Here is a 25654-nt window from a genome sequence, read left to right on the forward strand (position 1 = left end):
TGTGGCTCCCTGTCCAAAAGGGATGGTGAACTACGTGGTTCGAGACCTGTTGCAGTATCACTTTCACTTATTACGCACGTATCGTCCTCATTGTACTCCCCATGAACATTGTCCGCACAGTCGAGTACCACACATTCCACTGACTCATTTTTGCAGAAACGCTAATATTTCATCTGCCACTCTGCGAAATTCCTTGGGTTCCTTTCTGACGAAATGTCAACTTCGGCACTTGTTGCTGTAGATATAATGCAATGTCTGCTTTGGTTATCGTTGCCATTGCTCTGTTTTGTTTCAGAACCACTGGCACACTTGTGGGTTACTCGTCGACTAAGCAGTTCAGCTACACTCATGCTGTGCTCACCACTGGATACCTCTAATCCCACCCCCTTGTAGGCATTGCCAAAACATGATCACACGATTTGCTTTGCAACATCGACGATTGAATGTGGAAGATATTTCCTCCACAGTTGGAAATACTTGGGATCTGTGCACATTACCCTGCATGTTGACGTAACAGTGTGGAAAGTGTTCTGCAGGTGAGCGCCACGGATGCTGGCGGGTGACCTTAAGGGTGCGGACGTGGCATTACGCTAGGTGACCCTGTCACGTGATGGGAGCATCAAGGGGGCGTTCTTATCAACAGTTATTACAGTAAATATGACAGGGAACCTATTTTTTTCTTTTTTTTTTCTTAGTATTTAAAGGAAGCTCCAGTTATCTCATTGGAAGTTCACGAACTTACCGCCCTCAACATATTTCGAGTAAGAGGCAGTGCTGTAAAATTCATTGTGACTATGTTTTGAGAGCCCGCAGCTCGTGGTCGTGTGGTAGCGTTCTGGCTTCCCGCGCCGGGGTTCCCGGGATCGATTCCCGGCGGGGTCAGGGATTTTCTCTGCCTCGTGATGGCTGGGTGTTGTGTGATGTCCTTAGGTTAGTTAGGTTTAAGTAGTTCTAACTTCTATGGGACTGATGACCAAAGATGTTAAGTCCCATAGTGCTCAGAGCCATTTGAACCATTTTTATGTTTTGAGACGTCGATGCCGTATTCCTAATTAATTGTAGTCGAAATGGCACTACGGTATCAGATGCGAGCTACAAAGATGTTTTAAAGTACAAGTTTTTTACAACAGTGCGACAAAAACAGTCGGAAAAGGCTGAATTGTGCTCTTTCACTAAGTCATAGCACCAGCGCATTGGGCAAAAGTGACACAGAAAGTTTCGTCTTGACATTAACCTCGAGGAGAAACTTCCTGGGAGTTGAAAGCTGTGTGCCGTACCACGACTTGAATCCTGAACCTTTGTTCTTAACGAGCAAACGCTCTATCGATTGCGACCAGTCACTCATGAGTCGACCTCACAACTTTACTTCCGTATCTCTTAATTCCCAGCTTCACAGAATTTCTCCTGCATAACTTCTGGTATTAGAACTGGTGGAAAGAAATAAATGAGAAATGGCTTGGGCACAGAATAGGGAACGGATTCCATAAAGATTTTTCACCCTGCAGCGTAGGGACTTCGAGTTGAACCTTCTTGGCAGACAAAAACTTCGCATCAGACTAGGACAACAACACAGAAGAGCCGGCCGAAGTGGCCGAGCGGTTCTAGGCGCTTCAGTCTGGAACCGCGCGACTGCTACGGTCGCAGGTTCGAATCCTCTCTCGGGCATGGATGTGTGTGATGTCCTTAGGTTAGTTAGGTTTAAGTAGTTCTAGGGGACTGTTAAGTCCCATAGTGCTCAGAGCCAACACGGAAGTGGTTTCTGATATACCTTCTTTATGGCTCCTAGCGATTTGGGTTTTTTCCCAGTTGCGAAAAACGCACTCTGTAGTCACACATTCTACAGTCGTGTCACCATTGCATCAGCATTTTTTTCAGTGGTGAGAACAGAATCCCAAGAAACTTTCTCAGCGGCCATGGAGTCAAGGCGTCGATGTGGTGGTAAGTGTGTAGGGCTGCAGGGAGATGCCGCTGATCAAAAACAGAACATTCATTTTTTGTGGCTGCCTTATGTAAAAGTTAATCGCAAAGCTGGAAAGCACCGCATGCACTCGTGACACCCAGTTCTACCTATGTACAACTTTGCTTCAAATTACTGATCACAGCGAGCATGGAGCATAGATCAGGAACTCACGTCAGTCTGTATGTAAAGCAGTTTTAGTTGCTCATACGTATGGGGATCTCTGGCACCTCAGCTTTCCAAATGCACAGAAACATAATAGTAAACCGCATGCAGGGTACAATAAACGCGGCAGTTTGTTGCAAAAAAGTATTCTTTTTTATCTAAAAGTGGTCGTAGCATCGTGCTCTTTAGTTTTCAGTTTTATCTCATCGAGAGGAACAAGAAAAGTATAATAACCAAAAAAGGGTGACTAGGGTTTAACGTCCCATTGATGTCGAGTTCACTAGACGGAAAAGTATAACAACATTTTAGTCTATAAAAATTGTGTGTCGTTGTCGCTAACGTAGCCATAAGCGTCGCTCTAACCGTGCGGTAAGCGACCCGCCCTCTCAAGCGACGTAGTAATTATGTATTCAAATACGAGTTACTTTTTTTTTGCACAAAAAGTTTATGATGCAGTAATTAGCCTTCGCTTCAGTCTGACACTTCGTTATGCTTCCGGTCAAACAGGAACTTCATTTAGTTGAGTCAATAGAAGCAAAATAGCCGCGTAACTAAATGGACTATGAATATAACTTGTTTCTAATAGAGTGCCATCATACTTTTTATTTTAATTTACCGAAAGTTCGGTGTGCACAGGGCAGTTATGACATCTGAGTTTATCTTTTCATAGACTGACATTCAAGAGACTCACCCATGAAATTGACTGTCCACGTCCCCTTCTGTTATCGTGTATGTCTTTAAAATAAGGCTTCTGATCATTGAGTCGTTTAGTACTTGCTTGCGCAAAGTTGGAAGACAGATGAGGATAAAGCCCGGTTTCGCAAGGGAAATAAATCCTGTGTCTATATTCAGAACGAAATTTTACACTCCATAGCTATGTGTGCTTCAAACGAAAAGCTTCCTTACAGATTAAAGTTGTGTGAGACACATACACTCGAAATTTTCCCTGTATTTAGCGGTCACTCTTCCGTCCACACATCATATCCGAAGTGAAAATTAGTTCTATGAGTGACTGTTTTGTAGTACAAGACACAACGACAGTCCTGGTAACATAGTACCACTCCAGTCAGAAACTACAGCGAGGTAAAAACGTTACAACGTGACTACGAACGATTGGGATTTGTAAGTCCAAAACACTAACTCTATAACATAGCCTTTTATAGATCAAAGCACTTAACTCTCCCTGGTGAGTATGAAATGGCTGCACATTGTAATGGTGATGTCTGGTTTGTGGGACGCTGAACTGCGCGGTCACAAGCGCCTATACAAAGTCCCAATTTTTTTCACTGTCCAATTTTTTACACAGCCCCATCGAGCTACCGTCACGAATGATGATGATGAAATAATGAGGACAACACAAACACCCAGTACCCGGCAAGAGAAAATCGGGCTGCACATTGTGGTCTCCGCTTCGTTCTGTGGCTGATACACACTGAATTGTGCCACAACTTGTGGTGAACTCTGAAGGCGCAACAACTGCTCAGAGCTGACAGTACAATTCGGAGTCTCTGCTTTTCTGTGTGGTGGCACAGTTAGTTTATCTGTCGCGACAGATGGTGAACACTGATGGTGCGGCAATGTTTTACAGCTGACAGCTGCATTCCCTTCTGGGCTATATACACTGGCTGCACAGTTCAGAGCTCTGCGTTGGTGTATGTTTGGTGGTACACTTCGACGTGGCAATGTTCAGCTACTCAGTGTTGCATGCCTTTGAGGGCGATGTGAAGTGACTATATATTGTGGAATAAATGCCATTGTTGGTTGTCTCCTGATTACTCAGGTGTCTTTTCTGTGTGTATTTGTGGAGAGACAATAGTATTCAGCTACTTGGTGTTCGATCCCCCAGCGAATAATGAAGACTGGTTGCAAGAGTGGGAGTATTTCCTTGTCACAACAAGTTTATCTGCCGCTCTGGAGAAGCAGCAACATTCATTTGCTGGGTGTAACGTCACCCAATGGACAACATGAAGTGGTCACACAGTGTGGAATCTGTGTCTCTTGTGCACGTTTCTGATGTTTTTCTGTTACGGTAGTCTGTCAGAAGATGGGTTTGATGCAGCTCTCCACGCTACTCTATTCTGTATAAGCCTCTTCATCTCCAAACAACTACTGCAAAATGGCTCTGAGCACTATGGGACTCAACTGCTGAGGTCATTAGTCCCCTAGAACTTAGAACTAGTTAAACCTAACTAACCTAAGGACATCACAAACATCCAAGCCCGAGGCAGGATTCGAACCTGCGACCGTAGCGGTCTTGCGGCTCCAGACTGCAGCGCCTTTAACCGCACGGCCACTTCGGCCGGCACTACTGCAAGCAATACTCGTTTGAACCTGCTTACTCTATTCATCTCTTACTTTCCCTCCACAATTTTTACCGTCTCACATCCTACCGCTACCAAATTTATAATTCCTTCGTGTCTCAGGATATACCCTATTACCCGATCACTTATTTCAGTAAAATTGTACCATAAATTTCTTTCCACGCAGTTCGAATCGGTATCTCCTCATCAGTTACTAGATCTACCCATCTAATTTTTGGCACTCTTCTGTAGCATCACATTTCAAAATCTTGTATTCTGTTCTTATCTTAACTGTGCGGCTGGTCCCACCGGAGGTTCGAGTTCTCCCTTGGGCATGGGTGTGTGTGTTTGTCCGTAAGGTAATTTAGATTAAGTAGTGTGTCCAGTTAAGTCCGATAAGATTTCACACACATTTGAACATTTTTTTTATCTTAACTGCTTACCGTCCACGTTTCCCTTCTGTACAAGACTACACTCAGTGCATATATCTTCAGAAAAGACTTCTTTCAGAAATGATTTTCGTGCTTTATCGACTCTGCATTTTATGTTCTCTAGACTTAGACAACGTCTAAGTAGTAAAAGTCATCTATTCCTTTCAGTGTCTCTTCTCCTAATCTAATTTCTTAAGCATCACATGATTTAATTCGACTTTTTTCCATTACCCTTGTTTTACTTTTGGTGATGCTCAGCTTGCAACTTGTTGCAACGTACCATCCATCCCACTGAACTGTTCTTTCAAGTCCTTTGCTCTGCCTGACAGAATTACAAGGTCATCGGCAAATCTCAAAGTTTTTCTTTCTTCTGCCTGAACTCTACTTCCCTCCATATCAAGATAAGCCCAGCTTATTTATTGACAGAGTGTGAACTTAGTAGAAGCGTCGACTTTCAACAGCTCGGAGCAGGGTTCCAAATATGGCAGTATGGACTGTCTGTACCGTTCAAAGTCTCTGGTTTTCCTCATGTTCGGTGATACGCTTAGTTTACTTACAGGGTGGTTATAATTAAACTTTCAGTACTTGAGAGCGCTCCAATGAAAACTTTGTGCAAACATTTGTAAGGACATGTGCAAGAGAATAACTAACAAACCTTTGAAAGGAACACATTTTTATTTCCATATGAGGGAGTACCATTTGTTAATTGCGTACTGTGTTTATGTTCCAGCTTACAAACGTTGTTCAGTGTGACGACCGTCTGCACCCACGACAGACTCGAACCGCACTAGACACACCGTTTCACAATAATGGTTCGCAACACTTTTCGAAAGGTGGATCATGGGATGTCCAGCAGTAGTGACACAGCTCGTTCATTGCTTAAGTATTGAAAGTTGTGTCCAGCATTCTCAGCCATAGAAGCAATAACTTCTTCAAGAATTTGTGTCGCAATTGACTGTCGGCCTCTCCCAGGAGCAATTCCCATATTGCCAGGTAATTCGAACTTTGGAATCATGCTCTTTATCATCGGCGTGGAAGGTCGATTACCCCGTGTTCCTTGAAATGAGCCGATACGCGATAAGTGCGGTAGCACTATTGTTGTCGTTTTGATAAAACACCTTTACGAATGAAGCGCTGCTCACCTCGTTGGGACCTGTGTTGACGGTCTGCAACTCCAGTGCAGACTGATGCCTGTGTTTCAACACTACGTCCCCGTAACAGTACCGGCGCCTGACGGCAAGTTATGACACTGACACCACTAAAAACGCATACACTGCAGCGCACAGTCTGAACATCATTCCTATAAATTTGTGTAGCCATGCGGTAAATAGTTTTCCATCTACACTGGCTCAAGAAGCGAAAGTGTGATTATAACGAACCTGCATTACTACAGCAGTGGACTCCAGATAAGGAAGGAAGAAAGATTGGGTTTAACGTCCCATCGGCACGGAGGTTTTTAGAGCCGGTGCTTGTAACACGTATGCAGCCAATATGTAACGTAACTTCAACAAATATGTAACGTAGCTACAAACAATATTGCCTATGCTCGTTTGTGAAAATAGGGCTCGATAAGCAACCCGAGTTATCAGTAAACGGAATCTGGGTAAACGGAACCTGGCCAACATAACACTGTGTGCGTGTTATATGAGTCTCAGTTTCACTGTCCTTTAAGCCCTCAGCAGATCGTTACACGAAAAACTTAAAACTAACATTTGGATAAGCTATCAGACTGCGTATTTCAATATGAAAAACTACAGAAACAGATGAACCTGTAACAATGAATACCTAAGCTATCTGACTACGTTTTTGAATAAGAATTTACAATTGATACAGAGTCTGACTTGTGCAACGGAATTTACTGGATTAGAGTACATGACATTTGTGGTGTATCAGCTCTTTTGGCCCTAAGTTTTGGACTCACCTCTTCAGAGGGCTGCCTTTTTCCATGTGGTTTACAGCAATTCGCAGCAGCAGCGGCTAAAGCTTGTTGTTACTAAGAATGAATTTAATAAAAAGGAGTTCGCTTGGTCCTGTTAACTACTAAATAACTTGTGAGAAGGAATTTCATAGATTAAGTCTATTTAAAATCTTCAGAATCATCATAACCCATAACCAATAACAGACAATGGCAATTACAATGACATTAGTATCAATAATGGCTGAGTGCCAGATTAACAAATAATTTCGTATGTGGCTGACTACCTCCGACATCTCGCAATACAATAAATAACTTTCACCCAATTTATAATGCAGCTTAATTGTCGACATAATTGTACACGAAAGAGTCTTGGTATTGATGTTAATTGATCTTGATACAACTATCTAGGTAGCTTTAATTTCCAAGGCTCCTTTCGTATCCACTTCCTCTTGAAATCCCGATTGGTCGGAGTTAAAAAGAAATTCATTACTGAACGATGAGATGAGTTTGTTTATCTCATCTACAGATTTTTGGGCCCAATCATCAGTTTTCTGTGCATCGTCAAGTTGAAGCTGTGTTTGAAATTTCGTTATCTTACACCTTCCAATTCTGTAGGACTGTTTGAAGTTATGCAAACATCCACTGTTTCCCTTGAAATGACTGTAATCTAAGTTGCGCGCAATCTGATGTGCATAACGTAGCAGGCAGCAGGTCACTGTCAAGCATACCATGTCAATTGTAGCGAACATCCTAGAAACGCGCAAACACCAGTTTTTGTAACAATTGCGTCTCGTTCCCCCTCGAATATCAATAGTTTTTCTTATGCACTACAAGGTACCAGTGCTGCAGATTTATCTGAACTCTGTTCATAATTTTTTTTGTACTATGCTGCTGATGAACTTCCGTGTAAGTAATAATGTTTAGTGCCCGCTCCCTGTCAATGACTATGATTTGTGGTTCCCTGTCCAAAAGGGATGGTGAACTATGTGGTACGAGACCTCTTGCAATATCACTTTCACTTATTACGCACGTATCGTCATCATTGTACTCCTCATGTACATTGTCCGCACAGTCGAGCACCACACATTCCACTAACCCATTTTACAGAAACGCTAATACACTACTGGCCATTAAAATTGCTACTCCACGAAGTTGACGTGCTACCGACGTGATATTTAACCAACAGGAAGAAGATGCTGTGATATCCAAATGATTAGCTTTTCAGAGCATTCACACAACGTTCGCGCCGGTGGCGACACCTACAACGTCCTGACATGAGAAATGTTTCCAACCGATTTCTCATACACAAACAGTAGTTGACCGGTGTTGCGTGGTGAAACGTTGTTGTGATGCCTCGTGTAAGGAGGAGAAATGCGTACCATCACGTTTCCGACTTTGATAAAGGTTGGATTGTAGCCTATCGCGATTGAGGTTTATCGTAGCGCCACACTGCTGCTCGCGTTCGTCGAGATTCAATGACTGTTAGCGGAATGTGGTGGGTTCAGGAGGGTAATACGGAATGCCGTTCCGGATCCCAACGGCCTCCTATCACTAGCAGTCTAGATGACAGGCATCTTATCCGTATGGCTGTAACGGATCGTGCAGCCACGTCTCAATCCCTGAGTCAACAGATGGGGACGTTTGCAAGACGAGAACCATCTGCACGAACAGCTCGACGACGTTTGCAGCAGCGTGGACTATCAGCTCGGAGACCATGGCTGCGGTTACCCTTGACGCTGCATCACAGACAGGAGTGCCTGCGATGGTGTACACAACGACGGACCTGGGTCCAAGAATGGCAAAACGTCATTTTTTCGGATGAATCCAGGTTCTGTTTACATCATCATGATGGTCGCATGTTTGGCGACATCGCGGCAAACGCACATTGGAAGCGTGTATTCGTCATCGCCACACTGGCGTATCACCCGGCGTGATGGTATCGGGTGCCATTAGTTACACGTCTCAGTCACCTCTTGTTCGCACTGACGGCACTTTGAACAGTGGACGTTACATTTCAGATGTGTTACGACCAGTGGCTCTACCCTTCATACGATCCCTGCGAAACCCTACATTTCAGCAGGATAATGCACGACCGCATGTTGTAGGTCCTGTACGGGCCTTTCTGGATACACAAAATGTTCTTCTGCTGCCCCGGCCAGCACATTCTCCAGATCTCTCACCAATTGAAAAAGTTTGGTCAATCCTGGCCGAGCAACTGGCTCGTCACAATGCGCCAGTCACTGCTCTTGAACTGTGGTATCGTGTTGAAGCTGGATGGGCAGCTGTACCTGTACACGCCATCCAAGCTCTGTTTGACTCAATGCCCAGGCGTATCAAGGCCATTGTTACGGCCAGAGGTGGTTGTTCTGGGTACTGATTTCTCAGGATCTATGCACCAAAATTGCGTGAAAATGTAATCACATGTCAGTTCTAGTATATTATAATTGTCCAATGAGTACCCGTTTATCATCATCATTTCTTCTTGTTGTAGCAATTTTAATGGCCAGTAGTGTATTTCATCTGCCACTCTGCGAAATTCCTTGGGTTCCTTTCTCACGAAATGTCAACTTCGGCACCTGTTGCTGCAGATATAATGCAATGTTTGCTTTGGTTATCGTTGCCATTGCTCTGCTTCGTTTAAGAACCACTAGTGATGTAGCACAGTTGTCAGTTACTCGTCGATTCAGCAGTTCAACTATGCTAACGCTGTCCTCACCATTGGATACCTCTAATACCGCCCCCTGTAACCATTGCCTTTAGCAACCAGCATTGTGGTTGCATGGTAGACAAAGTATGGGGTGTCGATTGCCGTAAACATCTTTGGCCTTTTGCGACATCGCACACAAGGGGTTCGTTGTAAGAGTTGGATTTGCCAGCGGGCAGTATTGTACACCTGGTGACGCACTCTGTTTATCTGTGGTCGGCAGGTGGTGAACTCCGGAGAGTCGGCGACGTTCAACTGCTCGGTGTCCGGCTCGCCCGTGGGCAGCGTGGAGTGGCTGCACAACGCGGAGCCGCTGGCCGCCGGCCGCGCGCGCCTTTTGTCGCCGCTGGTTCTGCACGTGGCCGCTGCGACGCGCGCGCATCGCGGCGTCTACCAGTGCTTGGCCCACGGCGAGGCTGACAGCGCGCAGGCGTCGGCGGAGCTCCGGCTCGGAGGTCAGTCGCGCGACTGTGCAGTCTCCAGCTGTATCGCACTCAGCGCTTACTCTCCATCTCACAAGCCGTAGGGGCGTTATTTACAGATGCTGAATGATTCCTCCTAAGACGGACATCATCTCATACTGAGCGCCGGCGATCATGGTGCTGTTTTTACTACAGTTATTTTCACACACGCACCTTATTATGGTTACCCGTTCCGCTAATACCCAATCTTCAGATTTAGTATTGAAAATTTAACTGAAAATTACGGTTACCGACTGCATCACCCCAAGCGTAATAAACAAACTGTCCCCAGAATGAAATTTTCACTCTGCAGTGGAGTGTGCGCTGATATGAAACTTCCTGGCAGACTACAAGGGTGCCAGACCGAGACTCGAACTCGGGACCTTTGCCTCTCGCGGGCAAGTGCTCTACCAGGAGACGAGGTACTGGCGGAATTAAAGCTGCGAGGACGGGGCGTGAGTCATGTTTGGGTAGCTCAGTAGGTAGAGCACTTGCCCGCGAAAGGCGAAAGGTCCCGAGTTCGAGTCTCGGTCTGGCACACAGTTTTAGCCTGCCAGGAAGTTTCAACAAACTGTTTGTTGGCTTGTGGCTACGATTCTTCGGTAGACGTTTGTTTAACGATTTTTCTGACGTTTCGCCAGCACGAGTGGCTGGCACCGTCAAAGCTTCACCCTCCGGCGAAACGTGAGAAAAATCATCGAACAACTTCGGCAGAAGAATTCGAGACACAAGTCAACAGGCAGTTTGTCAACAAGTGGCCGCGAAAGCCTTAACAATCATAATAAACTACAACTGATACTTAATTAGCCTCTACAATCAACTGGATATAACTTGCAAACGCATTTATTTGAACAAGTTTTCTTGCATGTCCTTCCTTCGCAGAATGCATAGAAATATTTGTTTTGTAAATAAAACCAGCTGTTCTTGCTGCAACTGTAATTTGTTCCTGCCAAACGTGTTTCGCCTTTTTTTTCTCTGAGGAATCTTCAGTGGGGTCTAGAACTATAAAGTTTTGTTTTGACATGTGTTACTTTTAGGTTATGAAACCGTTCACCTCCTGTTTCTTTAAGTAAATAAGTAATTACTTACAGTTCATTGGCATCTGCGTTTCCTCTCATCTGGTCGGGAGGTCGCACTACGAATTCATTTCGGAAACATTTGCATATTTTTATATTACTAATTTTTTCTTTCACACTGTTCACCATGTTTACATTTATTTTTATGGTTCATTGTTACTCCTTTTCCACTAGTTGTAGTTATTTGTTCAAGAACTGTGCGTTTAAAGACGTAAAAAATGTGAGTTCGTGTTTCCTCCTGTTTGTCAACATGCAGGTAAACAAACCAAACAAGGGGAAACACATAATGTACTCAGAACATTTACACCATTAAAAGCACAGTTTCGAAAAAATATCTATAACTATTGGCAAAGTAGTAACGATGCACCATAAAAATAAGCGTGGTGAACAGTGCGAAAGAAAAAATTCGTAATGTAGAACTATTCTTATGTTTCGAAAATGAAGTGGTTGTGCTACCTCTAGCCCAGATGAGAGGAAAAACATATACCTACAAACTGTAGATAATTAGTTATTTACTTAAAAAACGCTACGTGAACGATTTAATAAGCTAAAAATAATACATATAAAAACAAAACTGTGTCGTTCTAGATCCCACTGTAGATGCCTTAGAATAAAAAAAAAAGCGAAACGCGTCTGGGAGAAATAAATTACAGTTGCAGCAAGAATAAGCGGTTTGATTTACAAAACAAGTATTTCTTTTAGCCCATTGCTTAAAACATAACGTATTTTCTCGTTACCTTTTTTTGCGTCTGATTTTTCTGTTAGAGATATCATTAGTCTGGTGTACGTAGAGATAATATCACTAGTTGAGACAAGTTGTGTCAGTATTACTGCAGTGTATGCGATTCTGAATCGCTGCTTTCCACCGAAGCCTAATTGTAACTACTCTGGTGGCGTGGCGGCTGCGTCCATTCTACGGAAAGCTAGCGCTGTTGAATTTCCGCCAAATCGGCTCTCCTTTTCATCGAAAACGAGTGTACACGTCACGATGTAAAAGTGCTGCAGGCGGACGGTATTGGCGCCTTTACACCATTACAAATAGACGAGGTAGGTGGCGTGCTTCTACAGACTGGTGTAGGCCTACCTATAATGCTACATATTTTTTGTTCATTATACAAAAAGTAGATGTTTCACGAAAACCAGAAAATGTTACAAATATAGCAAAACCAATATAAATAAAAGATACGCCACCAATAATGGGAGAACTTCTACAAAAATGCAAGGAGTTTCATGAACACTAATTGAATTTTCCAGGCAGGTCAACGTGAATCAGTTACAGGCGTCGACTTGCCTTGAAAGCTGGAAAGTTCTGAGTTTAATTACGGGAAATGGTGAAGATGTAAGGTGCGAAAATTTTTGTGGGAAAACTTCAACAAACTTGGCAGTGTTCTTTCTGATTTTTGTTTGTTGTTTTATTTTGTAACAATTTTCTAAGGCACGAAATTGCAAATCCTTCATTTCCTTCAACTCCTATTTTTCACTACAAAGCTAATACAACATGCACTCGTGGTTGGTGGGTGGGTAACCATTGTAATGGCGCAGTGAGGGGAGGAAAGGAGAGAGCGAGGGGGAGCTATACTTGACTGAACAATGCCTACATACAGTAACCCACTCTTAACTCGATTTTCTACAGTGTTTAACCATATGCATGTCTCTTGACATCCTTGTCTGCAGTGTAATGCTCATTGGGACTGGCCATGCAAATGCTGTTGTGCCTGTTTTGCAATATGGTTTTGTAAATGGTTCATAAACAAAATAATCATTGGAATGCCGGTGCATTTCGGACACATAGTACACCTACGTTGATCTCTCATGGAAAGTTTTAACACAAAAATTAATTGTAGAAATGAAAATAGAAAAACTGATCTGCAGAATTGCAGATAATATTATGTTGATCATGAAATAATTATTACAAATAGTTCATACAATTCTGTGCATCACAGACAATTTCGCGTACGCAGTGCAAGTCACGAACAGTTTCTGCTGTAATAGTCAAGTGCCAAGATATGGCCTCATCAGAATACCGCAACTTTCACCATTATCACTTGAAATCATTTTGATAGTCATATGTCATAGTGCTGCATATATAAATATTATCTCAATTTGCGTGTTAACATAGTCTTCATCACCAGTAACCAATGAAGAAGCAGTGGTGTGCATTTCCTGATTGCAAGATCATCCACTAATGTCATTCATTAAACCACAGCCCCTCTGGACTGTGTCATGGGACGAAGATATTAATTAAGGACATTAATCTACTGTAACAACTAAAACGGCTTCTGACATCAAATGTAACAGTTGTGTTACTAAATGTGACACTTCTGGCACTCAATGTAACTGGGTTTTCTCTTTTGATGCTGTCAATTGTCAGGATGAGCATTCTAAAGCATTCTGTCAGGGTGAAAATATTAAGTAAATTAACTTTTCTCTCTTAACAACATGTGGGCAGGGTGGGTTCTTCCTTGGCTCGGGTATGAGGTCGAATGAAACATCATTTTTACGTAAGATAACTTTAATTGAGGATTTGTACAACTGTAGCTTACGGGATGTTCTGGTTCGGAGAGCGGTAGCTGTGTCGTTTGTGAAGTCTTCTGCTGCGGCAGCGGCGGCGGCGGCGGCGTCTGATTACGCGTAGCGGTGTGTATCTCGTGTCGCCGTCTCGCCCAGCTGACGGGAGACGCGCAGCGCGAGGTGGCCGGTTTAACTATTGCGAGCGAAGTCGTGCATCGGATGATACCTTGGGTGTGGCGTCCCAGTGTGTCTCTTCTCTAAGCGGCCGCGTGTGTTGTGCGTCGACCAGCGGAGCGGCGCGGCGGGGCAAGGCCAGTGTCCCGAACTCGAACCACGGACTCCCGCTTGCCAGTCTTCGGCTGTCAGGTCTTCATCCCAGCTCACAGGTGACTGCTGAGGTGAGGCCGTCTCCTTCCCGTCCTCGCGAGTCACCCGGGTACGTAAAAATCAGACTTCAAATACCTTTTAACTTCTGTCTTCTGGCGCCGCGGCTGCTGCTTGCTATTCCATTACAGCGGCGGACTTGGTGCGACTGTGCATGATGTAGTCTCTTCTTGCATGATGGTCTTCAGCACCGGAACTGACTGAAAACTACTGCTACTCTTCTTTTCTTCCTTTGTCTCTCGTCTTCGTCTCCGTCTGTCTTCATCTGTCTTCATCTGTCGGGCCCACCGCGTCTCGCGTATTTATTCACTTCAGTTCACTGGAGGTGAACGACTTCACGGCCATTGCCTCTTCTGTCACGTTGAAAAGCTTCTCGAAGAATCTTCTTAACGTCGGTCATTGGCTCTTGGAATGTAGGCGGGGGCCTCTGATCGCATGTGACGACTGAGAAACACGTGAGCCGATCATTGCCTCTTCCGTCACGTTGAAAAGCTTCTCGAAGAATCTTCTTGACGTCGGTCATTGGCTCTTGGAATGTAGGCGAGGGCCTTTGCTCACATGCGACAACTGAGAAACACGTGAGCCGGTCGGGCGATGCCCTGATGGCTGAATCGACAGCGCCCGCTTATGTGGAACTCGCTGACTTCACGGTCATTGTCTCTTCTGTTCTGCTGTTCTGCCCACTGAATGCGAGTATGTAACTCTCTAAACTAAACCAAGTTTTCCATTTATATTCTAACTTCTAGTTCACTTTGATTTCACTAATTTATTTACTTAAGTACCACTCAACACTACTCATATTTGCTAGTGCAATTTGACAGTAGACTATGTGCATGTAAAAAAAAAATTAGCCTCCTACTTTTCTCTTTACCTGTCATCACTGACAAACTCTACCCTCATTTTGCTTGCATTCTCTGTAATGACCTACAGCAAACAGTTAGGCTTAAAACACAATACTCACACTTCACAAAGAAATTGTGCGGAAAGTGGATGTAAATGAAGAAACCTCTCCTACACATGCAGCTGAACCCTGCGGAGTTACCAGCCATCATTACCTTAAGATCTCTACATAGTTTATTTTTCGATGAAGTAATATTTTATTCCAATGTCCAATCAAGATAGCGCAAATTCACGAATAGCTAGTTTCAGACATTGCTCATCATCAGCAGAGGCTGCTGTGTGAGAGCACAAGAGCAAGTGAGCACCGTAACTTTGCACACCTTGCCGATTTATTGGCTACTTTTCTTTGAATGCTGTTAACATAGAGGCTGCAATATAAAAGATACAGCTATTAAATCTACCGCACTACTGCTCCTTTAGAGTACGCAAAACTTGGCATCAGGGTAACGAGCACAGCATCAGTTGAGCACGTTTTAAAAAGCATTTGCGCATACGTAACTGGCTTGACGTAATTCCCTTATGGGCCAAATGCATACGGGCTCCATCAACAACATTCACGGTTCACGATGTGAGCCCTTGCCACTCAACTAGAAGTTTACGTTCATGCCTGCAGGTGGTAGCACATTATACCAAACTTTTATCCCTGTTCAGTCAGCATAAATTCTGCTTGATGATAGCATACTCCTCGCATATGCTAATTCAGTCACTATATACTGTGGTAAAGTTAGAACGGAATCAGTATATGTTAAAGTTGTACTGACAGTAAATCTATTTGTGGCTTCCTGAGTTAGTTATGGTATACTAAGTTATGAATTTTGTCATACAATAATCCATTTGAGGCGCTGAGAATCTTAAGGGCTTAAAATACATCACCTTCAGTTGTAAGGTTCTTCCTCTTATTCATATTTCTCAAATCTGTTGATCTTATGGTGAGTCAGGTTTATCTTTGCTGTAGGCCCACATCATGTTTACGAAAATTCACAAAAATCTGTATCACTTGTTATTTGATATTCATTTACATGTGGGACTGACGGCGGTTTGCTTTAGGCTCTTATGGATCTCAGCGTCTCATTTGTATTCTAGTCAAGTAATCATGTTGGTAGACACTACTACTTCAGTTTAATCATCTCCACAAACTGCACTTTGTGTTCGGAGTTGGTCGTTAAGTGTGCTTTCGTGTACAGTATAAATATGAACTACGTTGAATCTATTTTAAATGCTAACAGAAAAGTAAAGCTGTGAGGGCGGTTCGTGAGTCGTGCTTGGGGTAACTCAGACCACTTGCCCGCGAAACGCAAAGTTCCAAGTTCATGTTCGGTCCGGTACACAGCTTTGATCTGACAGAAAATTCCATGTCAGAGCACACTGCACTCATTCTGGGAACAGAAAAGTAAATTATCAGGAAAAGTTAGCGGCAAACCAACCAGGTCCTCCGAGAACAGATCCTTTGAATGAAAGAGTCACGAAATTTAATAAGCGTGACTACAGGGGAACATTTAATAAGGAAGTGTACACTTAACACAAGTCGTAGTGTGGGAGTAGCGTAAGAATATCAGTTTTCAGCCTGGAAGTAAATTCGCGAACTAATACACCTGTTAAGGATCTTTTACATCAGTCAGAGAAAACGGGAAAGCACGAAAACTCCCACTTATACTAAAAAACGAAATTGAGAGCTTGAGAGGCTTACACATTATTTCGTTGTTGCCCTGAAGTGTACTAAATTCTGGACAAAACAACAAAATTCCACAACAACAATTCGTTCTTTTATCAGATAAGTTATGCATCATATTATTATTACTATTGTTATTATTAGCGTTGTTATTGTTGGCAGTGGTTGCAGTAGTATAAACTTGTTGATAAGCATAACTGTTATGCTATTAATTACACATTCTCAAATTAATCTGAATCTAAAAATTTGTGAATACCCAGAACGTATACTCACAAGCGCCGCTGCTCACTATCAAGACATCTTGATGCAAATCATCTGGTATGAAGTATCTTCTCACAGTTACAGCTCACAGAAGTTGAAATGTGCCCTTGTCTGTTGCCACCTACATCTTACGTAATGTGCAATTGTGATTATACACTTGTATTAGATAGTTAATATGAAGGTGAATTGATGATTACCAGCTTCTGGAATTTGTCACATGGTATGGATAAAAAAGTATTAGCAAACTAGACTCAGTATTTTAATGTTAATAATATATTCTAGGAAATGTGGTCAAATGTTGTCTGTCTCAGTAAACAGCTGCTTTATATCCCGTATGCGATTTACATCTTTTTATTTGGATAACATCCTCAGTGGCCTGTAATTCATATTTGTTGTATGCCAGTGAGGAAGCTTCACAAATAAAAAGCGAAATGCATGTGGCATAAAAACAAGCAGACTTTTATTTACTTCCTTGCATAGATCGGCTACATCTCCAAGAAGATATTAATAATAATATGAGTAATAGTAATAATACAGAACTAACAAAGTAACGGCAGAAAACATAAAAGTAACTTGTAATAAATAACACATTTTCCATCGATCATCACAGTAAATCTGCGCCTGCTTTTTGTTCTAGATGATGTATAAGTCAGACTTTATTGTATGATAATAATTCCGCTGTTGCATGGTCCCCTCCTCTCGTTCCACGCCGGCACCGGGCACTGTGTAGCGGTGAGCTGGTGAGCGCGACACTAGCGCCACATTCATCACACGCCGGAAGCGGAAGCTAGACGGCCCCGGCAGCCATGCATAATGCAGGGCTGCCAACAGCGCCGGCGCAGGGAATGGACGCCACCGAGGCACACCCTGCAACACCACGTACGGCTGTCCTAGAGGGGCGCGAAGACCGCCAGCCGTTCGGCTGAATGGCTGAGTGTGCGGTGGACTCCCTTTGTTTCTCAATGCCCTTTTGCCCAGCCCTGTTGGACTGCTGAATTCGTAAAACATTAGACGGTCTGACTCATAACCAGCTGTGGTCATAGAAGGGCCACACTGGGAATAGCAGGGAGGGAAAAAGGAACTTCTAAGTGAAAAGATTAAAGTTTCAAGACATGCAAAGGAGACCCCTGGACTTCTGTGAATGTTGACTCTACTGCTGTACACAGAAAACTCCTCAAACAATAGAGAAGTATGTATAAAGCAACTCCATAGAAACATTTCTGCATGTGCCTGTTTAGTTGCCAAAAAGGTGCTCATGCCCACGAGCATGAAAAAGATGGGGGGGGGGGGGGAGGGGGTGCGCCATCAACCCTAGCACTCACAAAAAGGAAAAAATATAGAATAGTCAGGTGTTTCTCTTTCAACAAAAGAATTTAAAAGTTTGTACTATGCATATTTTCCACGGGGTCGGAACTGGAACTTTCTTTTGGTTACTTAAAATCATCTAAAATACTAAAACTGAAACTTCCTGGCAGATTAAAACTGTGTGCAGGACCGAGACTCTAACTCAGGACCTTTGCCTTTTTTGCATTTTTTTCGTTGTGTTTGGTCGTTGCGGACGTCACATGACATCCGTTCCCAAGTTCGTTGTTGATCCTTTCACTCAGTTTTTCTTTATTAGAGAGGCCAAATAGCTCTCTGACCCAACACGCTGAGCTACTGTGCCGGCGTTCAACTGAGGTACCCAAGCACGACTCACGCACGCCCCGTCCTCACAGCTTTACTTCTGCCAGTACCTCGTCTACTAAAACTGCTCTATACCCCAGGTCTAGCTCCTCCCCCACAAACTATGCTATGGCACCCTTGGTTGCCAACACTAGGAAACTACAAAAAATGCAAAATATAACTACACTGTATCAATTTTATATACTGTATGCCATATGTTAATTATAGCCCAATACCTGCATCTAATACATGTGGCACACGTATCACATATCATATTTGACCAGCTTCACCAAATAGTAAGCATCATTCATATTAGGGAGAACAGGAGCTTTTTAAATATAATACTACAGAAAAATGCTGAAAATTATTTTGTAGATAGGAGTAAAAACGATAAGGCCCTTAATCGAAATCAGGAGAAAAGTGTTTTCTACCACAATTTCATTCTATTAGATTAGATTAGATTTACTATCATTCCAATTGCTCCATAGTGAGCAGGTCCTCCAGGATGTAGAACATGTCAGAAAAACATTAATACATGACAAATGTTTACAACTAAAACAAATAAGCTAATGCACCTTCCACAGGTCCCAAGTGGAATGATCATCATTTCCTTTTATTGAAGACTGTATCAAAGGATCATTTTACAACACTCATTTACTAAGATCTCATTAATGCACTGAAATTAAAATTTTTTTTTTTAATTTATAGGGTAATAAACATATAATAGAACTACTACAATACTTACTTACAGTGAACACATTACTGCACAGAAATGGTGCAGAAGTTACAGTGTATATATATATATATATATATATATATATATATATATATATAAATAAACAGGCACCACACAATGTGTGACCCTGCACCCGACGTAAGCAGCCGTTCCAACTCCAAATTAACTCTCCTGACAGAAGAGTTCAAATGAGGTCGGTCATGGCGCCCAAGAACAGATACAAACTCAACATTAGTATGCTTCGATGCTGATGCAATCTTTGCCAGGTCACACTCTATACTGTGCCCAGGATCTCTGTCAGTACTATTACCTGCCCCACCCACTATAACCACGGTGTCTTCCTTAGCGAAATCTTTGCAAAGTGATTCTAAATCCTCTGTCACCTGTTCCAGATCGGCACTAGGTTTAAAAAAATTGGTGACCTGGTATTCTGATCCTAGTTCATCCTGCAAAAGCTGGGCAACACCTCTTCCATGGGAACTACCTAACAACAACACTTTCTTTCTTTTTAGTGATTTCCCTACATTCTTACTTTTCAATTTGTTGCTGAAAGTTTGTTGTGCCCTGTCTACATTTGCAACTGCTTGAGGCTCACCAGCTTCTAACTGAAGCAACAGGTGAGCTCTATTTTCCACATCCATCACGAAGCTGTCAGACAAAGTTCTAGGGCTGTTCCTCCTGCTCCCTGTTGCCATTTCCCATCCCCTTCTTAACCTGTCAAGCTCTCCCCTGGCCTTGTCTAACTCAGCCTGAAGGGCAGTAATATTCCCCTCCTGTTCTAATATATTCCTATCTCTACTACATATCCTACAAAACCACTGATGAGCCTCATTTACTTCCCCTACTCCCACGCCACTACAGTCACCCACATGGAAACCACTACAACACCCGCCACACCAAAGCCCCGACCTAACAATTCTACGACAAGTCAAGTAGTTTTCAGTAGTATTAGTAGTAGTAATAGTAGTAGTAGCTGTTCCTCCTGTTCCCTGTTGCCACTTCCCACTCATGATAAACGTAATAGTTTATTAAGAATAAGTCAGTTAAAGTACAGATAAACACGAAAATATGATTCCACAAATTTGGCCTATACGGACTGTATGTAAACCAAAACAACAATGCAAAGTTTCTGAAACAACAAGTTAAACTTTAGGCTACTTTCCGGAAATGTGAGTTAAATAATGAAGAGGTACGCTACAATTAAATTGCTCGAGAGACCAAAGATCAATTAAACGAAACTCTATAGATTTGCTGCGGCAAAATGTAAACAGAAAATAGGACTATAACCCGACTGTACGATGTTTTCGCGCTTTCTGCTATATAACGTAAAGAAAAATAAAACCTTTAATGGTGAGCTTAAAAAGCACACCAATACACCTATTTACCACGTAATCAGTACTAAATTAAAGGTTATTATAATGTAATGACTTACCTTTATGAGAAAACCAAATCTCGCGTTAGTCGCCTGGCTGCAGGGCCTGTGAGGGGCTAGGTTGACAGGACACGTTTGAGAAAAAAAGGAATATTAGTTTGCTAATGAAGGGAAATATAAGGTAAAAACTGTAGAGAAAGAACAAGAGTAGAATACGGTAATCAGGCACAAATATTGCAGAAGATTCGTTATCATGTAGAGCTGCATCAAACCAGTTTTCAGTATTCAAGCAGTGGGCGAACAAGCGTACTGTAACCTACTTCCTTTGTTTCCGGATTGCATTTCCTTAGGATTCTTCCAATGAATCTCAGTCTGGCATCTGCTTTACCGACGATCAACTTTATATGATCATTCCATTTTAAATCACTCCTAACGCGTACTCCCAGATAATTTATGGAATTAACTGCTTCCAGTTGCTGACATGCTATTTTGTAGCTAAATGATAAGGGATCTACCATTCTATGTATTCGCAGCACATTACACTTGTCTACATTGAGATTCAATTGCCATTCCCTGCACCATGCGTCAATTCGTTGCAGATCCTCCTGCATTTCAGTACAATTTTCCATTGCTACAACCTTTCAATATACCACAGCACCATCCACAAAAAGCCTCAGTGAACTTCCGATGTCATCCACCAGGTCATTTATGTATATTGTGAACAGCAACGGTCCCATGATACTCCCCTGTGGCACACCTGAAATCACTCTTACTTCGGAAGACTTCTCTCCATTGAGAATGACATGCTACGTTCTGTTATCTAGGAACTCTACAATCCAATCACACAATTGGCCTGATAGTCCATATGCTCTTACTTTGTTCATTAAACGACTGTGGGGAAATGTATCGAACGCCTTGCGGAAGTCAAGAAACACGGCATCTACCTGTGAACCCGTGTCTATGGCCCTCTGAGTCTCATGGACGAATAGCGCGAGCTGGGTTTCACACGACCGTCTTTTTCGAAACCCATGCTGATTCCTACAGAGTGGGTTTCTAGTCTCCAGGAAAGTCATTATACTCGAACATAATACGTGTTCCAATATTCTACAACTGATCGACGTTAGAGATATAGGTCTATAGTTCTGCACATCTGTTCGACGTCCCTTCTTGAAAACGGGGATGACCTGTGCCCTTTTCCAATCCTTTGGAACGCTACGCTCTTCTAGAGACCTACGGTATACGGCTGCAAGAAGGGGGGCAAGTTCCTTCGCGTACTCTGTGTAAAATAGAACTGGTATCCCATCAGGTCCAGCGGCCTTTCCTCTTTTGAGCGATTTTAATTGTTTCTCTATCCTTCTGTCGTCTATTTCGATATCTACCATTTTGTCATCTGTGCGACAATCTAGAGAAGGAACTACAGTGCAGTCTTCCTCTGTGAAACAGCTTTGGAAAAAGACATTTAGTATTTCGGCCTTTAGTCAGTCATCCTCTGTTTCAGTACCATTTTGGTCACAGAGTGTCTGGACATTTTGTTTTGATCCACCTACCGCTTTGACATAAGACCAGAATTTCTTAGGATTTTCTGCCAAGTCAGTACACAGAACTTTACTTTCGAATTCGTTGAACGCCTCTCGCATTGCCCTCCTCACACTACATTTCGCTTCGCGTAATTTTTCTTTTTTTTTTGACTGCAAGGCTTGGGCTATGTTTATGTTTGCTGTGAAGTTCCCTTTTGTGCCTCATTGAACGGTGGAGGGCGTCGCATTTCTTTCATGTCTCTTTTTGAAAATTAGTCACATGGGGAGTCGATCCTCTATTTTTATGACAGCTGATTATTTTCAGTTTAGTATGGTTTGAAATTTCTGGAATCTTCGTAGTCACTCACGTCGCTCCTAAGTTCTACGGTTCACTCCAGTTACTTCAGTATGACATTATCCTCTAGTTTTGATGTTATCCATCATAAAAATTTGAATTTACTCTAAGAATAATAAGTTCTACTGCGTGTGACACACAATTTTATGCATATTATACAAACAAATTGTACTGATTTTAGTGACAAAATCAATCAAATAAATAAAAAATATTTCTTCAGCAGGCCCTCAGGTTTATAATTTATAATGGTGTCGTTGACATGTCCAACATAACAAATGCTAAAAAAAAAAAAAAACAATAGTTGCTCAGCACACTGGCTGACACTCCTTCCAAATTTCTATCGGTGCACGCCCAGCGTCTTTACTTCACAATTAGCAGTTTAAGTATTTGTCCATTGTCCGCGTATGTAAATGATCAGAGTTGCAGCTCTCCGTGACATGTAGAACGGTCACCTGTTGTTCGTGTTTAGTGTTGTTCAAAGCTCAGGTAGCCTGTATAAGGGGCGTGAATGGGGTAAGATGTTAACTGATCACTGTGAAGGACTGGGCAATGATGCGTACTCATGTGAGACAGCATTATCAGCACCTGAGAGAGTCTGAAACGAGCCTACTTATGGGTCTCCATCTGACCAGCTGGTCGAATTGTGCAGTAGCCTTATCTGTGGAGCATTCGGATGTGACAGAGGACTGATGTCGGAATGTGATGGCAGGCACACTAGTCCTCAAGATTCTGGTCTGGCCATCTTGAGGAAAGATGGCCGTACACGAAACACATCGTAATCCCTTCACTTATGCGACTGAAATCCGAGAACGAGTAATTAACTCCCTGCAAGTTTTTGTGCCATCCCGAACCAGTAGCCAGACAAGGGAATTACGGTCCCAAGCGCAGGCTGCACAACACAAACAGGAGAGTTTGGGGTGGTGTCGTGACCGGGAATCGTGAGCAGGAGATGGACAAATGGCGTCGCATTGTGTTCAGCGATGACCATCGTCCGCGAGTAAGGCGGCAACCTGTGGAGAGGTCTTGTTCTGCCAGTATTTTGGAGAGGTACAGCAGTAGAATCCTATCCTGTAAGGAGCCATCCATTCCAGGCCATGGCACATGGCACGTGTCTCTGTGAACTGTCTGCGTCATGTCGAAGTGCTTCTGTGGGCAGCACACGTGTCTGCGGTAGAACAGCGGTGGGACCAGCTGAGACGCCAGCAGTGCTCTGTGCCAGTATCCCCGTTGTCAAGGGTCAGTTATACCATTTGTGGGCCATCTTGCCGCAGGAGAGGATACAACGGATTCGTGGCACTTTTTTCCAACCGAATCAGCGCACACAACCAAACCAGAGAGGCTGCAACGACGTAGAAACAAGTGTGCTCACTTGTAAATTTAGCTCGGTTTTGTAATCACTGAAATAACATTACACATCCTCACAAACCTGTCAACTTTCTTTTCCTCCTTCCCTTCTAGATGCTCCATTATTTTGTTAGGTTTTGTATTTCCAGATGCTTCAGATTCCTGGTCCTCTGCTTTATCATACCTATGTTTGGAGAGGCAGGAGTGACTTTCCTTGGGAAGTGTTTGAAGTAACGCTAATGGTTTCAAATTTTCTTCCAGCAAATCAAGAACGAGAAGTTTCAGGATAAGTTGTTTCCTAATATTACAATCAGTGTCGCTGAAATTGAAAATTGTGTTTGCATTAGATAGAAAATACAAAGTACGCCCATAAGAGAAAAAGTTCAAAAGTATAAAAAGTACCTGCACCACAAGCACATCTCAGCAGTTACTAAACTTTTGTCAACAAGAACGGCAGAAGTATTGTCGTCGGTAACACCTACTATAAGGAAGGATACGTATTTTGATGTGCTTCCCAGGATTACTGCTAGCTGTATTTCATGGCAGGAACCAAATCGTGAGGTTAACAAAGTGGGGGCATTAAACAATGCAAGGTTGTGTCTTGTGGGTTGTATCGCCAGTGAAATGACGTTTTTCCCTCTTCCTCTGCAATAGTCTTGCAACGCAAAAGGACAGTGTGATTTGAGACTTGGTCCTTAATACCATGCGTAACGTCTTATTTCCTACCGTTTAACCAGCGTGCGTAGGTCCAACGCAGGTTTTTGCGGTGGTACTCGACCGCCGCTTAGAATCATTTTCACCACCTGCATTTATTTGTACGGAAAGGGAAGGAGAGGTGGCGGCGCAATTTTTGTGATCGCCGGCCAATGTCTTTGATGAGACGCCAGACCTGCGCACGGTCTATTACGGACTGGGGGCACGTAACACTGTTGATGACGGTCTGTAAGTCGCAGGCAGGCGTAAACTCTACGGTCCACTTCTACATCTACATCTACATCTACATCTACATCTACATTTATACTCCGCAAGCCATCCAACGGTGTGTGGCGGAGGGCACTTCACGTGCCACTGTCATTACCTGCCTCTCTTGTTCCAGTCGCGTATGGTTCGCGGGAAGAACGACTGCCGGAAAGCCTCCGTGAGCGCTCAAATCTCTATAATTTTACATTCGTGATCTCCTCGGGAGGTGTAAGTAGGGGGAAGCAATATATTCGATACCTCATCCAGAAACGCACCCTCTCGGAACCTGGACAGCAAGCTACACCGTGATGCAGAGCGCCTCTCTTGCAGAGTCTGTCACTTGAGTTTGCTAAACATCTCCGTAACGCTATCACGCTTACCAAATAACCCTGTCACAAAACGCGCCGCTCTTCTTTGGATCTTCTCTACCTCCTGTGTCAACCCGACCGGGTACGGATCCCACACTGATGAGCAATACTCAAGTATAGGTCGAACGAGTGTTTTGTAAGCCACCTCCTTTGTTGATGGACTACATTTTCTGCGGACTCTTCCAATGAATCTCAACCTGGCACCCGCCTTACCAACAATTAATTTTATATGACCATTCCACTTCAAATCGTTCCGCACACATGCTCCCAGACATTTTACAGAAGTAACTGCTACCAGTGTTTGTCCCGCTATCATATAATCATACAATAAAGGAACCTTCTTTCTATGTATTCGCAATACATTACATTTGTCTATGTTAAGGGTCAGTTGCCACTCCCTGCACCAAGTGCCTATCCGCTGCAGATCTTCCTGCATTTCGCTGCAATTTTCTAATGCTGCAACTTCTCTGTATACTACAGCATTATCCGCGAAAAGCCGCATGAAACTTCCGACACTATCTACTTGCTGCTATTTACGAGGTTCAGGCTACATACTGGCACCGATTTTCACCATCTCCCTTCTCTGATCGTTTTACGACT

At 43.1% G+C, this 25654-nt stretch overlaps 1 protein-coding gene across 1 annotated transcript in view; it reads left to right on the plus strand.

Moving 5' to 3' along the window:
- The window catches only part of LOC124598566 (Down syndrome cell adhesion molecule-like protein Dscam2), a 366134-nt gene that overhangs the window by 142935 nt on the left and 197545 nt on the right, over positions 1–25654 (plus strand). The window contains exon 6 of the mRNA XM_047136009.1: positions 9699–9930. Within this exon, the coding sequence (XP_046991965.1) occupies positions 9699–9930 (232 nt within the window). The remainder of the gene's footprint in view (positions 1–9698; positions 9931–25654) is intronic.

This window comes from Schistocerca americana, chromosome 1, assembly GCF_021461395.2.
Source record: "Schistocerca americana isolate TAMUIC-IGC-003095 chromosome 1, iqSchAmer2.1, whole genome shotgun sequence".
Taxonomy (NCBI): domain Eukaryota; kingdom Metazoa; phylum Arthropoda; class Insecta; order Orthoptera; family Acrididae; genus Schistocerca; species Schistocerca americana.